Raw genomic sequence first — 24,664 nt, forward strand, 5'->3', positions numbered from 1 at the left:
TTGATCCCAGGTGGCTGGTGCCCAGGAGGCTGGCCCTCAGGTGACTCTGCTGCCATCATGACTTCAGGCATCAGGCAGAGGAGAGAATGGCAGTGGAAGCAGAAGCCTCGGCAGCTCTCATGCCCGAGAGAGCACAGCACCAAGGTCACCTTTGAAAGGTCTCTGTGGGCTCAGCAGGGATGGAACAACCACTGGGTGCACCTTGGGGGTCACAGGAGGCCACAAATGACCACTCTGGCCCCTGGGCTCAGGTGATCGTCCCTTCTCTTCAGTTGTGGGAGATCCTCTGCCCCATCCTTGCCCAGTGGGTGACTCGTCCCAAGAACAAGGGAGCTGAGGGGCACGGGCACCCTGGGTGTGTCTAAGTGCACAGGTGACCCAGTCCGGCCAGCTGAACCTGAATTTCGACATAGCAAATGTGCATTCAGCAAATGGCTTCAACACTGAACCAGGGGCTGAACACTGGCACCCAAAAGCCATAGGCAATAGAGAAAAAGTCCACGCTGAAGCCAGGATGTACTGGGTGGTAGAGCATTGACTCTCTTGCCCAGTGGGCTCCTACCACTCCTGGGACTCCCAAGTGGAGATGACTTTAGGGGAAGATGCCCTTGTCCCTGAGGAGGAGGGTCTGTGCACCCCAGCACAGGGAGGCCAGCTGCAGCAGGATCCTGGAGTGCATTGCTGCTGTGGCCTCCTCCTGCTCAGCGGTGGCTTTTATACCCTGCTGTTACTACCATGCACTGACCAGGGGCGCCCTCTGGCCTGAACCACACCCAGGAAGCAGCATGACCCACACAGTCAGCTCTACGTTATCTTTGGATGAACTGTGGTGACCTTCATTTTCTGACGTATGCCTTTGTAACCAAATTTCCTATAATTAGAATGTATTACGTTCACAGTATTTATTTTTAAATGCTACCTGTTTTGTCTCTAATAATCCTTCCCAGAATGGTGGCTGGAATCCTCATTTGAATAAACTGCAGAGACAGCAAGTGAGACAGCCTCCACAGACAACTCAATCTCCTACTTCCTCTACGCTTCTGAACTGAGACTAGGTGGACTTCGAGTCACGTGACGTGCAGGAGATGGTTTAGCTGGAGACTTCTTCAGGGCCCACCAAGGACACCAGAGAGAGTTCCAGAAGGAGCGGGCCATTAGCCAATTTCCATTCCAGGTCTGGCTACAGACTCCGCCACGCACTGTGGAGCCCCTGCCTCGTGTGTGGTGAAGTGTGGGACCCAACCCCGACAGTCTCTTCTGCCTGGGACTTCTGGGCTCCTTCCACGGAGGGGCCCATGGTCACCTCTGCTCGGAGGGTCACAGTCCAAGTTCCTGCCACCACCCTCCGAGTTGCTCTCCCCCCAGCTGGGGACCTCGCACAGCGCAGGCCGGGCTGGGGTGGGCTCCAGAGGGCGGAGCAGGAACCTCACCGGAAACTTCTGACTGTGGACACATGGCAACGGCCAGGTGCTCACGGCCCCAGCCAGGCCGATGCAGTCCAGTGTCAGCCACTTTCTTAAAGACTTTGGTTCCTCAGAGAGAGAAATAGTTTGCACGTAAGAACTTCCACATGGTTTACAAATTCAGAATAAACTATCACATGTGCTGCACACATAGAACGAGGACTGCGCATGTGCATCTCTGCTGAGAGTGTTCCTTTGAAAAGGCTCCAACTAGCTGGGCGCGGTGGCGCATGCCTGCAGTTCCAGCTATTTGGGAGGCTGAGGCAGGAGAATCACTGGAGCCCAGGAGTTTGAGGTTTCAGTGAGCTGTGATCACGCCACTGCCCTCATGCCTGGGCAACAAAGTGAGACCTTGTCTCACTGAAAAAACATAAAATAAAATAAAAAGGCACTCAGGTGCCCAAGGCCAGGCACTCCCACCCAGGTGCAGCCCAGGCAGAGAGCAGCTCTGAGAGAGGACGGTGGCTGTTTTCAGCAAAGCTCAGTGCTACGGCAGGAAAGTGCACTCGGGGGCTCTGGGGGGGACTGGGGGCACCAAGGCACTTTTGGGGAACATCCCGGGCACTGCCCCCTGGCTGTGGGCGGCCCATGGGGGCGAGTCCAGGGGCTCGCACTTGACCACGGGGGCGGCCCCAGCAGCTCTGCAGGAGCAGCCCGGCGGCACGGGGGGCTGGTGCACACAGAGGGGGCGGGGAGGGCCCTGCAGGGGCAGGGCATGTGTGTGCCCCCGGCAGCCGCAGTGTGCCGGGCAGAAGGGGACCAGCTCCCCGCTGGGCCTGGCAGGGGCCCGGCAGTGCCCCAGGTGTGGCGTGTACACCTGGTACCTGGACTCCGGCTCTGTTTTCAGGTGCATCCTGGTGGGGAAAGTGGCCAGATGACGTTTGGCCATGTCTCCGGCCCCCAGCCAGGCCTGGCTGGGCGTGTAGCCGTCTGCTGCGTCCTCTGACCCCGAGTCCTTCTCCGTCTTGATGGGCATGCCCAGCGGCAACGCCAGGTCGCACGGGCCGCCCGGGGGCATCTGCAGCCTGGGGGCCTCGGTGGGGTAGCCCCCCTCGGGGAAGCGCTGCGCCCCAGGCTGAGGGGGCCGGTTCTCCAGGCTCCCCGGGGGGTAGAGGCCGGGGAGAGGCTGCTCCTGCCCCCCTTGGACATCCCGCCAGGGCCTGCTCACCCGGCTGGAGCAGGCACCAAGGGGCTGGCCCGGCGACGGGGGGACGGGCGCACTTCTGAACGTGGCCATGCCGCCAGCGCCGACCATGCCCCGCGCACCAGGGTACGGCGGGCAGGAGCCGCGGGGTGCAGGGCGCAGGGAGAACAGGTCGCTCTTGCTGGCGGGCAGCCGAGACCTCAGACCCCCGCCCTCGCCGTGCCTCCCCGCCGCCCAGTCCAGGCGCCTCGTGGGTCCCATCGGCTCACAGCGGCCATGGTGGGTGCGTATCTCCCTCGGCCCCCTCGCTGCAGAGGAGCCACAGGGCCTTGCCTCCTGCCCCTCTTCCCTGTCCCTGCAGAGAAAAGGGGCCCCTTAGACAGCAGCCAGGGCGCTGGGTCCCGCCTCCTGGGGGAGGCCGGCAGGACACCGGCCGGGTCCCCGCCGCCCTGGCCCTCGCAACCCAGGCAGTGGCCCTGGGAGGCCGGTGCCAGCATCTCCGTGTGAGCCCTTCCCTCCTGGGACCCCCGGGGGCCAGGCAGGGCGGGGGAGGCCTGGCTGGGGAGGCAGTGGCGTGCTGCCACCCTCCTTGCAGGGGGGAGGCGCCCCTGCCAGGCCTGTGCCACCGGCACGGCGTCCCCACACCGTTCTCCACCACCGCTGGCAGAGTGGGAACAGCCACGGAGCCGTAAAGCAGAGAACGCCGTCCCCAGCAGCTCCTGCGGCCGGCCTGTGTCGCTGACCAGCACAGCGGCATGCCACGTCAGGACTGGCACCTGCATGGTGACGAGGAAGGGACTGGGAGGCACAGGAGCCTGCGGGCTCAGCTGGGGCGGGCAGGAGGCGGTGGGGAGGGTTGCAGCAGGGGTGAGGGCTGGATGGGGACAAGTGACCCAGGGTCCAGGTGACAGGTGAGTCCCAGGGTCCTGGGATTTGGTGGGGCCCAGGGGGCATCCTCCGCCCTAGTCCCTCCCTGGTGTGAGCTCTCGGGGACACGTGTGACCTCCAGCCTGGGGGCTGCTGGGACGTCTCCGAGGACAGTGAGTGAGTGGTCAGGCCTGTGGCCGGGCCGTACAGGGGCCACCGTCGGTCCCCTCTCTGCTCTAGAGGCCCCCACTTTGGCCGTGCAGGGACTCAGCAGGGGCCGGGCAGGGAGGTAGCCGGCACCACTTACCCTGCGGGCGCCCTGGGGTGCAGGACGAGGCTGGGGGCTCCCCCGAGGCACAGGCAGGGGGTGCTGGCGGGGACACGGGCCCAGCGGCCGGCCTCTGTCTGCGTCCTGAACACCAGCACGCTGTTTTCCCCGTGGCTTCTCCCTGTGGGGTTTGGGCAGCTGTGGCCGAGTGGCTGCTGGACGCAGCCGAGCCGCGCTGGGTGAGAGGTGGCTCAAGTTCCGCAGAGCCGCGCCGGAGTCCAGGCGCGGGCGTCTGTCCCCGCAGGGCGGTCGCTAAGGCTCCAAGGTGGGTTTCCGTGGAACACGCAGGGTTTCCCCGGGGCAGGCAGAGCTCTCCGAGGGGCAAAAACACATCTCCCCTCTCAGGGAAAGCGGAGATAGAGAATCGTAAAAAGTACCTGCGAAGTAGTCGGGTTTTCCGTGCAGTTCTGGTTCACACAGACTCGCAGTGACTTTTACTCTGTGAAAACAGGTAACAGCAGAGAACACGCAGGTGACATGCGTGTCGACGGTAGGAGTTGCCAGTGATAGGAATCACTGTCTGGCCTGAGAGGCGAAGACAGAAACAGTGACTCCATTTGCCTAATTCTTTATAGCTTGTGAAGTCTTTTGTCAGTGACAGATTTGCTGAAAATACTGGATCATGTCAGTGCTCAGGGCAGTGGGGCTAATGAACTGGCTTCGGAAAGTGAGTGTCTGCAGAGAAGGTTCTAGAGCCGTGTTTTCCTCCTGGGAGGCCCGAATGAAAACGCAGCCGGTGGTTGTGGTTTTTGTCCTCGTGTTCCGGGAAGCCGCCACAAATACTGGATTGGTGAGCCCAGAGCCACTGCTCCTGGGGAAGTGTGCACAGCCTCGAACCCTAACGACTTGTCCCGCTGGGCTCTATCACCTTTATTTTTTCAAAAGACAAATGTTAAGAAACTTGCTTGGGCCGGAAGCGGTGGCTCACGCCTGTAATTCTAGCATTCTGGGAGGCTGAGGCAGGAGGATTGCTTGAGCCCCGGAGTTGGAGGTTGCTGGGAGCTAGGCTGACACGGCACTCTACCCTGGGCAACAGAGTGAGACTCTGTCTCAAAAAAGAAAAAGAAACTTGCCTGGTGCTTCCCGACAGCAGGAGCCAGAGCTGGGGTTCAAGCCCCCCGGCCGGCTGGGCTGCCTGGTCCCGGGCATCCGCGGAGAGCCCCGCGGTGGAGAATGTCCACCATCACCACCTGGACGTGTCCTCGAGTGGGCGCAGGGCCCAGAATGCACCGACCTGGGGCTTACGAGTGAGTTCCCTGAAGCGGGAGCCTGCACAGAGGGCCGGGGCAGATCATGAAGGGCTGTCGCTGGCGGCGCAGGGAGGACCCGCCAGCGCCCGGCTGCACCACGCTGGGCGCGCGTGTTCCGAGAGCTGGCCTCTGAACTCTGAACTCAGCTCAGAGCAGCGTGGTGAGAATTCCAAAACCCCATGGGGTGGGGATCCTCGGCCTAACCAGTTTTCTTCCCCCGTCTGGTTTTAATAATATTCTGTATGCTGTGGCGTCTATTTATTGCTCCACCTTACACACCTTCCTCCTCTAGTCCTCACAGAGCCTCCAGGTCTGGCGTCCTGGCTGCAGGAGGAATGGCAGGTCACCCGGCAACCCCACACCTGGTCCCCACTGGGCAGTGGCAGGAGGCAGCGGCCAGGCCCGCACTTCCCCAAGCCGGCACCAGGGGGCGGCGTGGCCACTCGCAAGCCCAGCTGGGAGGATGGCTGTGGCCCGGTAGGGACTGTCCCTTTACTGTGCTTTTGGGGCCAGAAAAACACGCAGAAAAGAGAAAGCTCACTGTGTGCATTTGGGTTATAAAAAATTCAAGCCAAAACAGCTTTAAAAAGCCGGACGACACTGAGACAGTGAGTGACGGTGGCGTATTTCTGCGTGTGTGGTGGCCGGGCAGGTTGCCCTGCCCCAAGCCTGGCAGGGACCGCTGGGCTGGCCACGTCTCTTACTTTCACAGCTTTCCCTTTGGTATTCTGTTTTTCCTCCCCTGTATTTTATATGTTCATCCTTTAAAATAAAAGGTGCATAAATTTAATTTTAAACGTGTGCTGCTGTTGGTAGCACGCGGGCCCGTGTGGGTCCCAGAGCACCCGCCCAGGCTCCGGGGCCGAACCTCCACCGGCCCTCAGGCAGGAGAGACGGGAGCCCAGTAGTGCGGCAGCTCGCACCGCTCCCAGACGGAAGGCCCGGAACGAGGTGCAGAGACGAGCACAGCCACGCAGGGAACCGACACGCAGAACAAAAGCCCAGACTTCCTAATGGTCTAGACGGAGCTTCACGGGTGCCCAAGAAGGAGGGAGACTCCAGCCAGGGCCTGTAGAGACGCCTCCTGGGCACGCCTTGCCCTGGGCTGGCCCTCGCCAGCCCCCGAGAGAGGCCGGGCGCCCGCCGCACGCTGCCCATCTGGAGGCTGCAGAGGCAGGACAGGGGCCCCCCAGCACCTCTGGGGCCCGACAGGCAAGTGGGCTGCGTGGCGGGTCCTGCTGCCGGCGCTGCCCCCACCGCTGCGAGGACTCGGGCTGGACCCGCAGGGGCGCGGTGGGCACACTGCAGACGGCGGCGAGGGACCGGCGCAGCTGGACTCCAGCCACGTCCCCAGGGTGAGTCTGAAAGGACGGGACTCGGCACTGGTGGAAGTTGGGGAGTGGATGAAAACCCGGCCCACAGGCACAGCCCGGACCAGACGTGTCTGGTAGCGCCTGTGACGCAGAGATGGCACGTGAGTGCAGGCAGAGCCGCGGCACAGGGGACAGGGGACAGGGGACAGGGAGGGCCTCGTCAGGCTCACTGCTCTGCTGGGAGCGAGTCCCCGGCGCTGTGCAGGTGCCAAGGACAGTCGTCTGGATGGGGAGTGCCCGCTGAGCCACCTGCAGCCGTCGTCCTGCCAAGTGGGGAAACCACCAACAGAGACTCGGGCCAGACGACAGGGCTCCTCGGGAGAGACCACAGGCTGATGGAGCCACCTGCGGGCCCTGGGTCTGGGCGAGGCACAGAGGGGCGGGGGACGGAGCCACAGAGCGAGGCCCCCCACCCCCGGCGGGGCCCTGCCGCTGGGCACTCAGACCACAGTCCAGTCCCCTCCGCACCTCGCTGGGCAGGAGGCGGCCTCAGGTGTGCGACACCTTGGCTCAGGGTGGGGGAAGCCTAGCACGGAGAAGAGGCCGGCCCTGCAGCCTGGGGCGCCCCCCCACGGCTCCTCTGCCGGCCCAGCCCGAAAGCCACTCCAGCTCGGTGCAAAATCCCCTGGAGAACCTGCCCTGCACCTGGGTTCTCTGTTCCGAGCTGTGTCTGTCTCGGCCCGTGCACCCCCCTGGCCTGTGACCCTGGCCTGTGACCCCCGCCGGGGTCCAGGGAAGGAGCCCCCTCGGCTGTGGCTCGGCTGAGAGAGACGCACAGTCAAGAAACAAAGATGTGGGCTGGGGACTCAGGGGCTTTAAACAAGCTGCCCCGTGAGGGTACCGGGAGGGTCTTGCTCAGCCCAGGGCACAGATGGAAGTCGGATCTCAGAGCCCTCCACCCACCCCACTCCGGTCTCTCTCACAGGAGTCTTTCAGCTGTTGGAAAACGCGGTTTCTAGACGCACAACATTGTAAATCGCTCCCAAGACACTGACGGACACAGCTCAGCCTTCACCCACCCTGAGAAGCTCCCAGGACACTCAGTCCCTCCGATCGATTGGTGGCACAGGGACCAGGACCCGTAGGAGGGCGGCTGTGCCCCCAGGCCAGGGTGGGCGCGTCTGTGGAGGGCCCGTTACTCACTTTGCGTCCCCGGCGTCTGCCCTGTGCTTCACCCTCAGACAGGAGCTTTTCACCTTCACCTCTGCCGCGGGGGGCAGGAGCACGGGCGCCGCCACGCAGAACAGGGAGAGTCTCGGGGGCAGGGCTGTCCCCGACGGCGCCTTCTTCTTCTGTCCGAACAGGAACTTCAGCTTTCCCTGGAACTGCATGGTCTGGCCATTCAAAGACAGAGAGGAGGGCGGTTCACAGAGTGCACAGCGCCGTGGCCAGAGATGCAGAACTGAGTGCGTGAGAGCGGATCACGGTCGCAGGGCGGAAGCGTGTTGGCAAACACGAAGACGCCAGCTGCCCTGGCCTGTGGGACCACCCAGAGGGAGGGGACCCCCTGGCACCGCGCCAGGGCTGCAGGGCGGCTCACGGGTTTGTCTGGCGGCCCCATGAGAGCCTTTTTTTTTTTTTTTTGAAGTGTTAAATATTCTTTATTTGGTATTACACATAAACCACACTAAAATGCCTTTCAATAAATAAAAGGCAGCATTTTAGTAGACATAGGGAAATTGGATTGGCATAGTGAAGACCAAAAATATATAAAGTAAACACAGCTACCTTATCTCCAGCCCTCGCCTTTAACAGGCTAATAAACACAAATTAAAACACCAGTGAGCTTTGCGCAGTGGCAGTATCGTAGCCAATGAGGTTTATCCGAGGCGCGATTATTGCTAATTGAAAACTTTTCCCAATACCCCGCCATGACGACTTGCAATATAGTCGGCATTGGCAATTTTTGACGGTCCCCACGGGGACTGGATTAAAAAAAAAGAAAAAAAATTATAAAAAAAAAAATTATAAAGTAAAACACCAGTGAGTCTTGCTTGGTTCCAAGACAGTGAAGCGATTTCCCTAGTATTTAAATATATTCACATAACCAGTTATATAAATCTAAATATAAAACCAATCTTCAACAGGTTTTGAAATGGCAATTTACCATCCTTGTGAAAAGTTGAACACTACTAATTAATCCAATCACATCTTCAGAAGGGGGGAAAACAGTGATAGCATTTACTGTATTGGAATTACTATCAGAATTCAAAAAACCGAATTAACCACAAGCCAGTCTTAGTTAAATCAGGACTGTCCAACAAAAATATTCTTGTCACTCTTTCATGATCTGAATTCTGGTGTATGAGACCAATTAAATTATGGTACACATAAAAAAAGTTATGAGATATTTCTGGTTTGTAATAAATAAGGCAGTGGCCAATTATTACTCATTAGTGGCTTTTTTGAGATAAGCTATCAAGTCTGCCCTTTCTCCCTTCTTCTTAATGCCGGCGAAGATCATTTTTGTTCCAGGGATGTACTTCTTGGGATTCTCTAAATACTCCATCAGTGTGTCCTCTCCCCAGGTGATGCCTTTGTTCTTATTGGCGTCTGTGTAAGAGAATCCAGCAGCCTGACCTGTCTTTCTCCCAAAGAGACCATGGAGATTTGGCCCAGTCTTGTGCTTGCCTCCCTTTTCCACAGTGTGGCACTGGGCACACTTCTGAACAAAAATCTTCTTGCCTTTCTCAACATCACCCATATTTAATTCTCTCTTTGGTTGCTGACGACAGGAAGATTCCCAGTCAGAAGCCAGACGTCCCGCTCTCCCCCATGAGAGCCTTTAATCAACAAGCATTTAATCCTGGTGCACTGGTGGTGCACACGAGTGTGCTGACCCACAGGGGGGGCGTGGACGCATCTGCCTGGCCCATCTCTGGCCTGAGGCTAAGCCAACATCCACCCCTGGGAGGAATTTGCTGGAGGAGATTCTCTGAGGATGATTTCACCTTTAACACTCTACTTCCAACTTACCCTTCCCACGTTCATGATGACAGAACGTAGGGACAACTTTATCCTATTTACCTAGAATGTACAGTGTGCATTAAAAAGCCAGCAAGTAACTTAGGAGTTTGTGATAAGAGAAAATAAAAGATCTCTCTATAAACGAAAGACTGGCGTATAACTGAGTTAGTTACCAAGAGACATCAGGACATCCACCCTGTGCTTCCTTCTTCCATCCCTCCCCTACCCTCCCACCTCCCTCCTCCTGCCTGTCCATCCATCCCGTCCATCATCCAACTTCCATCCCGACCCACCATCCTCCCATCCTTCCCCCACCTCCTCCCACCTCCATCCTCCTGTCTGTCCATCTGTCCCTTCATCCAACCTCCATCCCACCCACCATCCTCCCATCCTCTCCCCCACCTCCTCCCACCTCCATCCTCCTGTCTGTCCATCCATCCCGTCATCCAACTTCCATCCCGACCCACCATCCTCCCATCCTTCCCCCACCTCCTCCCACCTCCATCCTCCTGCCTGTCCATCTGTACCTTCATCCAACCTCCATCCCGACCCACCATCCTCCCATCCGTCCCTCCACCTCCTCCCACCTCCATCCTCCTGCCTGTCCATCTGTCCCTTCATCCAACCTCCATCCTGACCCACCATCCTCCCATCCTTCCCCCCACCTCCTCCCACCTCCATCCTCCTGTCTGTCCATCTGTCCCTTCATCCAACCTCCATCCCACCCACCATCCTCCCATCCTTCCCCCCACCTCCTCCCACCTCCATCTTCCTGCCTGTCCATCTGTCCCTTCATCCAACCTCCACCCCCACCCACCATCCTCCCATCCTTCCCCCCACCTCCTCCCACCTCCATCTTCCTGCCTGTCCATCTGTACCTTCATCCAACTTCTATCCTGACCCACCATCCTCCCATCCTTCCCTCCACCTCCTCCCACCTCCATCCTATTGCCTGTCCATCTGTCCCTTCATCCAACCTCCATCCCTACCCACCATCCTCTCAACTGTCCCCACACCACTCAATCCAGTGCCCGTGGGTTTAGAGAAATGCACAGACCCTGTGAGCACCCATGGTACACCAGCCACACACGTGTCAAGGAGGAGTCCGAGTAGTGGTGTGCTGGGACACGGTGAACATCCAGCTCCCCAGGGGAAGAAAATCCCTGATTTGTAGTATTTACCAATTTCCTGGGTGTAAATATTCCCACTGTGGCTGATTTCAATCAACCAAATCTCAAAATTCCTGGAATGTTAATAATGTTGTGTAAGCAGCACAAGGCAGCTCCGCATCACACTGCCTTGCCCAGACTGTGCCGGGCAGCCGCCACACACACTCCTGCCAACTTGGACACAAGCTTGGGAGGTCAGGCAGGGTCACTGTGTGTCCACACGCTGGGCTCCTTTGCCATGGTGTGGATTAAGGGATTTTAATGCAAAATGTAAGTAGACACTTATGTTTATATACCTTGTTGTAACATTTTAGCTTCAAACTAACTTCTCTGGCTTGTTTCCTCTATTCAGTTTTTTGTTCTGCAGTTTCATTTTAAACTATATTCCAATCTCTGCTTTATTGCATAATAAAGTCCTTCCAATTAAAAACTCTGGAAATAAGAGTTTTTAATTATCCAGGCATTGGTTCTATAATTTTTAAAAAATCATCAACATTTTTTCTTTTTTTTTTTTTTGAAATAGGGTCTGGCGCTTTGTCCCCCAGAGTGCAATGGTGTCATCATAGCTCACAGCAACCTTAAACTCCTGGGCTCAAGCGATCCTCCTGCCTTGGCCTCCCAGAGTGCTAGGGTTGCAGGTGTGAGCCACCCCGCCCAGCCTGAACAACATTCCTTATCAACCAATAAATAGTATCTTGATTTCTGCAAAATTTAAAACAAAATAATATCAAAATAAAAGACTTAATTGTTGACCTTAATTGTTGACTTAATTGTTGCCTAAGTCAGTGGTCCCCAATCTTTTTGGCACCGAGGACCGGTCTCATGGAAGACATTTTCCACAGATGGCGGTGGAGGGCAGTCGGGGCCCAGGCGGTGACGCCAGTGATGAACACGGCTGTCAACACAGAGGAAGCTTCACTTGCGCCTGCTGTGCGGCTGCCCCCCACCCGCTAGGTTTTCTGGGAGACAATTTTCCCAGGGATGGGGGTGGACAGAGGAGCTCTGTGCCAGGTCCCTAGCAAGGGGTGGGGCCGCAGACCTGGATGGCAGGTGCTCTGTGCGCAGGGGTGCAGGGGCGACCGCAGGTCTGAGGGTGTGGGGAGGCAGAGGAAGATGGGGGGCGCCGCAGAAACACACAGATGCACGAGACACTTCCTCCATGGGGTATACGGGCCCAAGGTTCCTCAGAGAAGTCCCCCTCCATGCATGAAGAGTGCATGTCCCTGTTCTTGCTCGTCAGAGACACAGACCAAACACATCCACAAGGGAAGTGGTGATGAGAGTAGAATCCAGGGGCACGGAACCTCCATTTCACTGCTATGTAGCCAGAGCCAAAACATTGCCAGGACACAACCAGAGCAACTCACCAAGCCACTGTCACCCTGCACACACGCAAAGGAGCCTGCAGATTGGCCTGCCTAGGGTGGCGGCCTGAGCACTGGACATGGGCATTGGCCCTGGGCCCCAGCCAGAGAGGGCCAGGCGGGACGCACAGGGAACAGGGAGGGAGGCCTGTGCAAAGCACAGCAGGGTCAGGCAGAACACCGGTGGGTGAGCCTGGAACTGGCCAGTGCACAGGAAGGACAAGGTGTTTTTCATTCTCTACCTTTTTTCTCTTTTCTGACAGAAATCTCTTACTTTCTTGACAGAAATCTCTCTCTTTTCTGACAGAAATCTCACTTTCTTGACAGAAATCTCCTCTTTCTTGACAGGAATCTCCCCTCTTTCTTGACAGAAATCTCCCTTTTCTGACAGAAATCTCTTTTCTGACAGAAATCGCCCTCTTTTCTGACAGAAATCTGTTTCTTGACAGAAATGTGTTTCTTGACAGAAATCTCTTTTCTGATAGAAATCTCCCTCTTTCTTGACAGAAATCTCTTCTTTCTTGACAGAAATGTCTCTTTTCTGATGGAAATCTCCTCTTTTCTGACAGAAATCTCCCTCCTTACAGAAATCTGTCTCTTTCTTGACAGAAATATCCCTGTTTCTTGACAGAAATCTCCTATTTTTCTGACAGAAATCTCCCTCTTTCTTGAGAGAAATTTCCTTCTTGACCGAAATCTGTCCCTTTTATGACAGAAATCTCTCTCTTTTCTGACAGAAATCTCTTCCTTTCTGACACATATCTGTCTCTTTTCTTGTTCCAGCAAGTATTACAGCAAGTGCTAACAGCAACTGACCAGGGAAAGAGCCGAGCGGCACACAGAGGGTCGGAGAATCAGCCTTTATTCCACCCTCGGGCTCAGAGGGGCATGCCACCAAATTCTGAGCACCGCTTCCTTGTTCTCCTCCAGTTGTATGCACTTCTTCGGGTTACACACACCAATCAACTATGAGCATGAGGAGTTATCCAATCAGCGGTGAGATTCAAAAAGCATCAATCAGCAACAAACTTTACATATATAATCAGCAACAAGTTTTATATATACACAACCAGCAGTTGGATTCAAAAAGCATCCAATGAGCAACAAACTTTACATATCCAATCAGTAGTGGGATTCAAAAAGCATCCAATCAGCAACAAGCTTTACATATCCAATCAGCGGTGAGTTCAAGCATGGGGCCGCGGGGTGGGGGTTTTTCCCTGTCATTCTGACAGAAATCTCCTCTTTTCTGACAGAAATCTCTTACTTTCTTCACAGAAATCTCCACTTTCTGACAGAAATCTCCTCTTTTTGGACAGAAATCTCCCTCTTTTCTGACAGAAATCTGTTTCTTGACAGAAATCTCCTCTTTTCTGACCCAAATCTCCCTCTTTCTTGATAGAAATCTCCTCTTTTCTGACAGAAATCTCTTAATGTCTTGACAGAAATCCCTCTCGTCTGACCGAAATCTCACACTTTCTTGATAGAGGTCTCCTCTTTTCTGACAGAAATATCCTGTTGTCTGACAGAAATCTCTCACTTTCTTGACAGAAATCTCTTTTCTGACAGAAATCTGTCTCTTTCCTAACAGAAATCTCCTCTTTCCTGAAAGAAATCTGTCTCTTTCCTGGCAGAAATCTCTCTGTGTCTTGATAGAAATCTCTTTCCTGACAGAAATTTCCCTGTGTCTTGAAAGAAATCTCCTCCTTTCTGACAGAAATCTCCTGTTTTCTGAGAGAAATGTCCTCTTTTCTGACAGAAATATCTCTTTTCTGACAAAAATCTCCTCTTTTCTGACAGAAATCTCTCTGTTTTTTGGCAGAAATCTCTTTTTTGATATAAATCTCTTACTTTCTTGATAGAAATCTCCCCCTTGTCTGACAGAAATCTCCTCTTTTCTGAGAGAAATCTCCTTTTTTTCTGACAGAAATATGTCTCTTTTCTGACAGAAATCTCTTACTTTCTTCATAGAAATCTCTCTCTTGTCTGACAGAAATCTCTCTTTCCTGACAGAAATCTCCTCTTTTCCGACAGAAATCTGTCTTCTTGACAGAAATCTCTTTCTTGACAGAAATCTGCTCTTTTCTGACAGTAATCTCCCTCTTTCTTGACAGAAATCTCCTTCTTGTCTGACAGAAATCTCCTCTTTTCTGACACCAATATCCCTCTTGTCTGACAGAAATCTCACTTTCTTGACAGAAGGTTCCTCTTTTCTGATAGAAATCTCCTGTTGTTTGACAGAAATCTCTTTTCTGAGAGAAATCTCTCCCTCTTTCCTGACAGAAATCTCCTCTTGACAGAAATCTTTTTTCTGACAGAAATCTCCTGTTTTCTGACAGAAATATTCTCTTTTCTGACAGAAATATGGCTCTTTTCTGACAGAAAGCTCTCTGTTTCTTGGCAGAAATCTCTTTTCTTGACAGAAATCTCTCTTGTCTTATAGAAATCTCTTTTTTGACAGAAATCTCCCTGTTTCCTGAAATAAATCTCTTTTCTAACAGATATCTCCTTTTCTGACTGAAATCTCTCTTTCTTGACACAAATCTCATCTTTTCTGACAGAAATCTCCCTCCTGACAGAAATCTGTCTCTTTTCTGACAGAAATCTCCTGTTTTCTGAGGGAAATCTCTTATTTTCTGAGAGAAATCTCTTTTTTGAAAGAAATATGTCTCTTTTCTGATAGAAATCTCCCTCTTTTCTGACAGAAATCTGTTTCCTGACAGAAATCCTCTCTTTCCTGACATAAATCTGTCTCTTATTGACAGAAATCTCCTTCTTTTCTGACAGAAATCTCCTCTTTTGTTACAGAAATCTCCTCTTTTCTGACATAAATAAGTCTCTTTTATTTATTTATTTATTTATTTATTTATTTATTTATTTATTTATTATTTTTGACACAGAGTCTCACTCTGTTGCCCAGGCTAGAGTGAGTGCCGTGGCATCAGCCTAGCTCACAGCAACCTCAATCTCCTGGGCTCAAGCGATCCTTCTGCCTCAGCCTCCCGAGTAGCTGGGACTACAGGCATGCGCCACCATGCCCAGCTAATTTTTGTGTGTGTGTATATATATATATTTTTTAGTTGGTCCATTAATTTCTTTCTCTTTTTAGTAGAGACGGGGTCTCACTCAGGCTGGTTTCGAACTCCTGACCTCGAGCAATCTGCCCACCTCGGCCTCCCAGAGTGCTAGGATTACAGGCGTTAGCCACCACGCCCTGCCAATAAGTCTCTTTTCTGACAGAAATCTCCTCTTTTGTGACAGAAATCTCCCTCCTCCTTACAAAAATCTGTCTCTTTCCTGACAAAAATCTGTCTCTTACTGACTGAAATATCCCTCTTTTCTGACAGTAATCTCCCTGTTTCTTGACAGAAATCTCTTTTTTGACAGAAATATGTCTCTTTTCTGACAGAAATCTTCATTTTTCTGACAAAAATCTCTTTTCTGACAGAAAACTCTTTTCTGAGAGAAATTTCCCTTTTCTGACAGAAATATCCTCTTTTCTGACATAAATTTCCTCTTTTCTGACAGAAATCTCCGTTTCTTGACAGAAATCTCCTCTTCTCTGACAGAAATCTCCGTTTCTTGACAGGAATCTCTTTTCTGACAGAATTCTCCTTTTTTCTGACAGAAATCTCCCTCTTTCCTGAAAGAAATCTCCCTGTTTCTTGACAGAAATCTTCTCTTTTCTGACAGAAATCTCAGCAGCTCAAGAAAGGACGAGACCCGAGGGCTTGGCCTAGGCCAGGCTCGGCTGGGGTGTCCACGGAGGCTCCCGCAGGACGCCCTCTGGCCAGAGTCCTTTGCAGAGGACAGAGTTGGGGACTGTCCTCTGTCCTGCCCCACAGGAGCACTGAGCACTGGCCACAGATGGCCCGGCTCATGCAGCCCAGGGCAGGAGGTCACTGCTGAGGCTCTGCCCAAGACCACCATGAGATAGGGACCAGGTGGGTCTGTGGCAGCCCTGGGAACTGGCAGTCCTGGGTCTTTGGCTGGGGAAGCGGAGTCCCAGTCTCTGACACAGCCAGAGTACTGGGGTCCGAGGGCCTTGTGGTGCTGACTGTGGCTGTGACACAAGGGCCCCGCTGAGACCCAGGGCAGAGGTTGGACAGACACAAGTGCCTCGGGGTCTGCGAGGTGGATAGTGGGTGGGGACAGGCCTCTGCTGTGACACACACGAGGGAAGATTGTCCCTTCTATCGAGGGGCTGGGAATGGCTGTGGTCAGATGGAGAAGTGGGAGCCCCAGGCACCCACTTGCCAGGGAAGTGGCCCAAACCAGTGCTCGGTACGCCCCATGACTGGGGCTCTGCAGAGTCCTTGGCCCTCAGCAGGAAGTGCAGCCGTTTAGAAAGTTTCTTACTGAGTTTTAAACAAAGGTGCAACTAACCCTGCATGAAAACCTACTGTAATTTCAAAAATGCCATCTGGCCTGTCGTGGCGGGTCCCACACTTCTCCTCCCTGCCACCTGCCCAGCCTGTGTTCCTCCATTCCATGGATGTCCCCCGCCGTCCAGAAGCCCCCGCCCAGGAGACCTGCGCACTCACCAGGAAGCCCGAGGTGCTGTCCAGCAGGCAGCGCATGCGGCAGACGAAGCATCGGGTCAGGAAGGCTGCGTACTCGGCCGGCGCGTCCACAGCCCCCTCCTGTGCCCCGAGCAGCCTGCGCAGGATGGCGTCCTCACCTGCCGGACAGAGAGGCACGCGATGGTCACCACACACAGAGGACAGAGCAGGCCGTGGTCACGCCAGCCCCTCCCTGACCCCACCCTGCAGACCTGGCTCCGCCAAATCCTGCCTTCATCCCTGCCTTTAGAAACGATTTTCAACACACATGCAGGCGTGACTGTATTGTTCAATTTTGCTTCTTTCTCCATTTACAAAACGGGACGGCAAGTGGGTACCTGGGCTTACTTTCTGCCATTGTGCTGCTGCAGGAGGTTGTTTGGGACACCTGCGGGGACGTGTGGGAGGGCCAGGGAGGTGCCTCTGCATGGGACCCCTGGCGGACACCATCTCTCCAGGGCTCAGTGCGACTGTGCCTCCTACCCCCTCGCCCTGGGGCACATTGGGAACTGCACCCCGGCCAGGCTTGCCTTGCTGGCCAGCGGCCACACACAGATTTGGCGAGGGCGGTGCTGTGAACCAGTTTGCAGAGGGGTCTTGTGCACAAAGGGGCAACCAACTCTCAAAAGCAGCCCGGGGTGCAAATGCACTCAGGAGCCACCCCAGGAGCCGGGGTGCAGAGGTGCGGGAATGTGGGGAGAGGTCTCCAAAGACATGCATGGCTCAGCGCCAAGCCCGCAGGGAAGGGAGGGAAACGGGCAGGCACAGCGGCACAGTTCCCCGGGGCAGCAGCGTGCTCACGGGAGGGACTCCGGGTACTGGCTGCCCACCTGTGTCTGCATGCGGGGGCTGCCCACACACCGCCCGGGGCGGGTCCATGGCCCAGTGGAGCTGCCGGCTGAAGTCCTGGCGGTCGTCCACGTGGATGTAGTCATAGATGTTCTGGTGCATCACGTCCGTCTGAAACATCGCAGCCAGGTTATTGCAGCCTCATCCCAAATGGATGTGCTTGCTTTATTCCAACGAGTAATGACTGAAGACAGGCCCACGTCCATCCGTCACACCCAGGAAGACAGAGCCCCACAGAGAAGGCAGGAGCCTGACACCGGCTCCCCCCGGAAGGAGCACCCCAGGCCGCCGGCCCACCCGGCATGGCGGCACCACGCAAGAGGAGAGAGCGGGAGTCTGAGACAGAACATCCTCTGGGCCGGCGCTGAGACACCCCTCTCCTGCGTCACTGCTCAGATCGTGGTGCCCAGAGCTCCACCAGGCCCACCGGTCACAGCCTCTCCCCGTCTGCTCTGCTCCCACCGGCCAAGAAGCACAGCCTGCCCCCACCCAGAGCGCAGCTCTGCTCCCACCGGCCAGGAATCACAGCCTGCCCTCACCCAGAGCGCAGCGCGCCCACGTCTGGCAGGGAGACACTGCGGCCTCGGCTACAAGGACCCACCCTGGTGGGACTCAACTGTTGCCCTCGTCAGTAAGAACGTCTGAGAGTGTGGATGCACCCACAGGCCGGGCCGCGTGTCCACCGCCCTCTCCCTCCTTGTAGCTGAAGGAGTTGCTGGGTCCCCGCAGCCGGACGCCAGACCTCACGGAGACTGCCATGATCTTTGCGGGACTCGGCTCCCTCAGGGCGGCTGTTTCCAAGCGTGACCATAATGACTAGATGATTCCCCGTAAATGGAGGGAAAGCTCCTAAAAATCGGTGAGGTGCCATTTATGATGAGATGTAACCATAAGCTCACAGGGCGGGACAGACCGGCCGCCTTGCCAGGGAATCCTCTCTGCTGCCCCTGGTGACACTCGCTGGGCCACCCGGCGTCAGACCAGGTGCAACCTCAGGAAGGCGGGAAAAGACAGGAGCCGCAGGAGCCAGGTTCTAAGCACACGGACACCACATAGTCAAAGAGAACACGTTTCCACAGACGGAGGTGGGCAGATGGAGTCCAGGGAGGGGCAGAGGGAGGTCATGGGTCATATGGAGTCCAGGTTGAGGCAGAGGGAAGGTCAGAGGTCAGATGGGGTCCATCTTGAAGCAGAGAGAAGGTCAGAGGTGGCTGCTGTCCCTTGTCAGTGCTGTCCAGAATCAGGGACCCTGCAGGTAAAGGTGGGGCCAGTGGACAGGCCCACCTCCTGGTGGGAAGGGAGGCGCCAGGCCTTCCTCAGCCCACGCCGGGTGGCTCCCACCCGCCTGGGGGCCCTGTGGGCACAAGTGCGCCTCTCACAGGCTGTTTTCCCATCACCTTTGGGATTGCAGTGTGACACACAGGCCAGAACGTGCCCAAACCATGAACACACAGGTGAGACGCGTCATCGTAAAGAAAATGCTCCGGGTGGCCCCGCACATACTGGGCGTCAACCCCACCTCGGGGCCCTCCTGCCCCAGACCCCGGTCTGCGCCGCTGCTGCAGGCCGGTTTGCCCGTCCTGGAACGTGCGAGAATGGGACATGTACACGGGTGTCTGCGCCTCTGCCCGGCGCCACACTTGGGAGAGGCCGCGTTTTGTGTCTCTCACCCGCTGCCCACCGTGTGCCCGTGTGAACACAGCACAGCCAACCAGCCACCTAGCGCTGGCGCACACGGGCTGTCCCCGCGGGGCCCTCTGCAAAGGACGAGGAACCATGAGTCTCCTGGCAACCACCACCTCACTGTTGTTTCATCAACTCTCTGCCTTGACTGGAAGAAAGCTAACATCTTTATCCTACTGAGTCCTGCAATCCATGAATATGGTACACCCCTCAATTGGTCTGGACCATCTTCACGTTCCTTGCATGTGTTCACGTTCCCCGTGTGGAGGTGCTGCATGCCATACGGTAGCCGATTCATTCCCACATTTTGCTGTTTTCAGTCCTGCGGTAGACAGCGTTTTTCCCTCTACGGTTTTGAGTGAAGGAGAAGACTGTGCTGACCTCCTAGCACTGCACAGTCACAATTCTCAAGGCATAGTAATAAACAGGCGCTGTGACTCATACCTGCTCTCTCATGTGTCTTTTAGGTGACCCTGAGCTCTGTGGACCCCTGACGGTGGCGGCTCCTGCAGGCCGTCTCTGCAGCCCGTGGTCCCCCTACACGTCCCCCCACACGTCCGAGTCCCAACACCCCCGCCGGTCAACTGAGGGGACTGACGTGCAGCGGCCGGGTCTGTGGTCGAACCCAGATGGGAGACAGATTAACATGGACAAGGGCACACTGAAACTAGAAAAGTTATTTCTGACTGGGACAGATTTGAGGACAGGATGAAATGTAAATGTTTTCAGCTTGAGAAAGAAACGTTCTGTATCTAATAATTAGTGTGGCTCCTTGGACCTCCCTGAATTTTCTTAGTCTTTTAAGGTCTGATTCCTACACAGCGATGTCAGGAGGCAGCTGTGGTGGGGGGATGGGGAAGGAGGGAGAGGAACACTCACGCAGTGTGGAAACAAACCCTGCTTTTACCAGGTACGCGCAGGCCCTACACCTGAGCTCCACACCTCATTCTCGGAGTCCAGAAGAGACGCATTTCCAACTTAACAAACTGCTCTTTCCAGCAGCTGCTGTTTTCACCTTTTTGTGCATAAGTGTGTGTACTTATGTCTGTACATGTGTGTATGTATGTGTGTACATGTGTCTGTGTATGTGTGCACGTGTGTACATGTGTCCGTGTACATATGTGCGCGTGTGTCCATATGTGTCTGTGTGTGTACATGTGCCAGCCACGCCTGCAGGCTTCAGCCCACTCTGGCTCACATGGAGCATCTCCCCCAGGCTGGGGGCCTCTGAGGGAATGACAACTTCTTGAATCAATAAATGCCAATGCCAACAAAAACATACATGTAACACCCATTGGTCCATCACCAAGCATGACACTGGGATGACGCACTCAGACTGCGATAGGAAAGAACTGGTTCCTGACTTTTTGTAAAGCATTTTGCACAGGAAGCTTACAAGAGCACAAAGCCATTCTAATATTTTAATGACTATTTTGCATAGACTAGGGGCAAGGCCTGATTTAGTGGCATTTGGAAACAATTTCCTTATAATAAAGGGAAAACTTTTTTTTACTTCTAATGCTTGGGTGAAAATAAAAGATCCAATTAGCAAGCTGGGACCTGAAACCGCAGCTGCTTTGCAGGGTACCTGCCCCCGTCCCCATGGCCAGGCCCTGTGAGCAGGACCATCGAGTCGCAGGGAAGGGGAAGGAGCCGGCTCTGGTGGGGGCAACATGGGGTCCGGCCCGACTGGGACTCAGGTTCCCTCCGATGGAACCCAAGTCACCCTGAGCCCATGGAAGGCAGACCGGACAGCTTTCCTGGAATCAGACCCAGCACCTGCAACCTCAGGAGGCTGAGCGGAAGGCTGGGCCTCTGTGGTGCCAGGGTAAGCCACCGTGCCACACACTCCTTCCGTCCACGCCCTGCAAGCTCTGCCCTGTCTGGGGACGCCAGCACCCCACAGGGGGGAGGCACAAGCCCTGGCAGACGCCCCCGGTCTGCTCTTCACGACTCCCCACTGTACCAAGGCAGCATCCCGAGCACCGTGTCAGTGGGACTCGTGTGCCGGGGTGGGGCGGCCACCCAGCTGCGTGGGTCATCCTAGGAACAAGGGACGTGTCACCGATCACTTCAGGTCTCTGGGAGACAGAGTCCACCGTCCAGAGACGGCAGGGACCCCAGCCAGGACAGAGGACACGCACTCAGCAGCACCCTGTGGCCACCGACCGGAGTGATGCCTGGGTACCTGCCCTCAAGGCGGGCAGGGGCGCCTCTCCCCGAGAGCCGGGGGCTCTTGCCAGTGCTCCCCACGCCCTGCGACCCCACAGCCCCAGGCAGCCCGGTGGGCACACACGACAGCCGCCCCCGAGGGTGGTCCGGGGCGGCCACTGCTCTGGGTTGGCACGGCCACCTCCTTGGAGGTCACGTCCCCGGACGTGTTCACCCCCCCTACACGTGGCCACGTCCCCCTGGCCGGGCCGTCCACGGGCTGAGCCAGGCCTGGTGGGAGCCACACCCGCAGTGACACTGGGGGAAGCAACCAGCCCATGCACCACAGCCACCACCCGGCTCCCCGGGCAGAGGCGCCGTGGGACAGGCCTGGCGGTCATTCTGTGTCCTCGAGTTCCCAGGCCTTGGGCTTGGGGGCAGGAAGTTAAACCAAGGGGCGAGGAACTGCCTCCCAGAATTGCCAGGAAGGCAGCAGCTACTTCAGTTTGGGGAAACTATTCAAAATCAAGGTTTTCATGGAAATGAAATAAGACGCTAGGCAGCCTCAGGGCCTTGGGATTCAGGTCTGAGTTTCCACTGCCTTTGCTCCACGGGGCGCCGGCTTCCTGCCTGTCTGAGCGCCTTAGCTTAGTGTAGCTGCTCCCGGCCTCCCACTGGGCTCCAAACACCCCTTCCTCGCTGTGGGCGGAGCCTGCCTGGGACGCCGCCCCTCTGCCCAGCAGGGGCTCCTGTGCGGGGGCTGCCTCCTCCTCCAGGGGCCTGTGTCCCCCTGGCGGCCACGGCCACGCCCGGCAGCCCTCCCCCACCCCACGGGCCCTCCAAGCGCCACTTCCCTGTGAGTCTCACCAGCGCCCCGAGGCGGCGTCCTCTGCCCAGCCTGGCCGGGTCGCCTGGTGGACGCCTCTGCCCAGGGCCTCACCTCTGCCAGGGAGGCCCAGACAGCGAGGTCCCGGTCCTGGGCCCAGCCCCGCCTGGGCCACTGCTGCCCCCCGGCCCTTGGCCCGGGACCCTTCACAGCCAATTCCGTCTTACTAGTTAATACTTCTTTACGCTAGACTTAGTTCTTTGTACTAAACTGTTCAGCTGACTGCATGGTTTCTGTCTCCAGACTGGACTCTGATTGATGGACCATGTTAATTTTTCAGACTTCTATTTTACTCTTTCTCAAATATACCTGTTTTTATTTTTTAATCATATACTGTTCTTTCTTTATCTTCCTTTTTTTTTTTTTTTGGGACAAAGTCTCATTCTGTTGCCCTGGCTAGAGTGCCGTGAGGTCACCCTAGCTCACAGCAACCTCAAACTCCTGGGCCCAAGCAATCCTCCTTCCTGAGCCTCCCAAGTAGCTGGGATTATGGGCATGTGCCACCATGCTTGGCTAATTTTATATATATATATATATTTTAGTTAGCCAGCTAATTTCTTTCTGGTTTTAGTAGAGATGGGGTCTCGCTGTTGCTCAGGCTGGTCTCGAACTCCTGAGCTCAAACGATCCTCCCACCTCGGCCTCCCAGAGTGCTGGGATTACAGGCATGAGCCACAGTGCTCGGCCTATCTTCTTTAATCTTTTATTGTTTTCAGTGTATCCACATTTCTAGTTCCTTTTGTCCTCTGCAGCTCTCCCAGGGGAGAGCCAATTCCGTCTACCCTGCCGCCAACACTGTTCCGTCTGTGCCTTTCCTCGTGAGTTTATGGTTTTGTGTTGTGAACTCCTCTTCGGAGGGGAAGTTTTTGCAGGAGTGGCTTGCGGGAGTGTGATTAAAGGGCCCCATGTCTGCTTCTTTGGGTGCCCGGCAATTTCCCCAACCTGCGGCCGGTTTCATTCCCAGCCTGGGAGCCCTCGCTATGCAGCAGTGTGAGTCCAGGCTCTGCAACTCGGGCTCCTTCTCCTGCCCAGGGCCCAGGCAGAAAAAAGTTGTCCTTGTCCCTTTCCCAGGCCTAGGCGGGATTTTCACTGAGCCTTTCCTCTGCTGGGCCTGGTGTCTGATGAGGTCTCGACCCCACTCTGGAACCAACCGACCTGGGGCAGCGTCCCACATGAACTGTGTGCACGGTCGATAAGGCCCTTCCGGAACAATCTGTGCCCTGAACGTGCCAAGGATCTGAAGTTTAAGACGCTGACCAGGGAACCGCCAACGGGGACGGTGCTGGGGAGCAGAGGTCAGGGTCAGGTGCCGACCGGCTGCTCGGCGGAGGATGGGAGGCCGAGCAGGACGCCGGCGCAGTCCGCGCTCACCACGGTTGGGTCAGACACGGCACCTCAGCACCACCGGCCTCTCGCCGAGGCCCGAACCCGCCTGGAAGAAACGCCACCCTCGACACAGCCTGAGCACGGACATCTCCATCTGATAAAAGCTCAGGAATACGAAAAGCTGGATCCTAGATATTTTTTCAACCCTGAGGACCGTCAGCGTTTACAAAGGTGACAGAGCCTAACGTTTAACAGACTGAAAAGCTGTTTCGCTTCGTTTACCTGGTGGAAGCCCAGATAGTCCACGATCGTTGCTGACGCGTAGAATATCATGCCTTCCGCGCTCACGACCAGGGCAAAGCCGTTGAGAGACTGGAAAAGACAAAAACATGCGTCGGCTCACCCAGAGTGAAAAGCGCGAGCACTGCTTTTGCTCAAACTTTCGACCGTTCCGCCCATTTCATTGTCCGAAATGCTCGTTTTTATTTATTTCCCATTATTTCATGACAGATTCCAAGTTGACAGGTGACGTGGGGAGTGGGTCATGGTTTATAACACTAAAGACTTGGGTTCTCTTTTTCCTAATAAATATAGAATTATGTTTCATAAAATACAGCCTCACCTTGACAGGACAGTGAGACACGATCAGTACATGAACAGACAACAGGAGCCTCTTATTTTCCTCTGTGAAGAAGTTTGAACTCACACACCTTCTTCTGTACACTATTTTGGAATGTTTTTTGGCTTTTCTAAAAGTTGTTAGGCATGAAACATACTGAATTCCGTGACGTGCTCTTTGCACGTCTACGGAAATGAGCACATACTTTTATTAGTCTACTAATGAATGGGTTTCCTGGTGATGACTCGTTCTTGCACTCATGGGGCGAACCCTACGTGACCGCGGGCTTTATACGGCCTTGGAACGGACCCGTTTCACTCAGGAGTGATTCAGCACCTTCGGAGTGAAGCTGCCTCCGGTTTCTCTATTTTGGAGCTCAGTACACGGAGCCTTCAAAGCACTGGGTGCCCTGCCCTCTTTCGTTTCCGAATGTGCTCGTTTCAGACAAAGATGACGAGCTCCGTGGAAGTTTGGTTCGCCTCACCTTGAAGGCCATATAATTTGAGCATGTTTTGAGGAGATGGTGGGTGAAAATGGGGTAGATTCTTTCTTTCTTTCTTTCTTTCTTTCTTTCTTTCTTTCTTTCTTTCTTTCTTTCTTTCTTTCTTTTCTTCTTTCTTTTTGTCTTTCTTTCTTCTTTATTTCTCTCTCTCTCTTTCTTTC

The 24,664-nt window shown here is 55.1% G+C and overlaps 2 protein-coding genes and 1 non-coding gene across 3 annotated transcripts in view; 1 reads left to right on the top strand and 2 right to left on the bottom strand.

The window, feature by feature from the left end:
* Positions 1-819: 819 nt before the first annotated feature.
* The window catches only part of AHRR (aryl hydrocarbon receptor repressor), an 81,063-nt gene continuing 57,218 nt past the window's right edge, over positions 820-24,664 (bottom strand). The window contains exons 5-11 of the mRNA XM_076007916.1: positions 23,665-23,754; positions 17,318-17,447; positions 16,470-16,606; positions 7,569-7,759; positions 4,180-4,241; positions 3,782-3,923; positions 820-2,962 (exon numbers count right to left, since the gene is read on the bottom strand). Coding sequence (XP_075864031.1) covers positions 1,951-2,962; positions 3,782-3,923; positions 4,180-4,241; positions 7,569-7,759; positions 16,470-16,606; positions 17,318-17,447; positions 23,665-23,754 — 1,764 coding nt within the window. The 3' untranslated portion in view covers positions 820-1,950. The remainder of the gene's footprint in view (positions 2,963-3,781; positions 3,924-4,179; positions 4,242-7,568; positions 7,760-16,469; positions 16,607-17,317; positions 17,448-23,664; positions 23,755-24,664) is intronic.
* LOC142874134 (U4 spliceosomal RNA) lies at positions 8,210-8,350 on the top strand. Its single transcript, XR_012921959.1, has one exon. It is a non-coding gene; the product is annotated as a U4 spliceosomal RNA (small nuclear RNA).
* LOC105876468 (cytochrome c, somatic) lies at positions 8,603-9,180 on the bottom strand. Its single transcript, XM_012774150.2, has one exon. The coding sequence runs from the start codon at positions 9,127-9,129 to the stop codon at positions 8,812-8,814; it is 318 nt and encodes a 105-aa protein (XP_012629604.1). The 5' UTR covers positions 9,130-9,180; the 3' UTR covers positions 8,603-8,811.

The sequence above is a fragment of the Microcebus murinus genome, chromosome 11, assembly GCF_040939455.1.
Source record: "Microcebus murinus isolate Inina chromosome 11, M.murinus_Inina_mat1.0, whole genome shotgun sequence".
NCBI classification, from domain to species: domain Eukaryota; kingdom Metazoa; phylum Chordata; class Mammalia; order Primates; family Cheirogaleidae; genus Microcebus; species Microcebus murinus.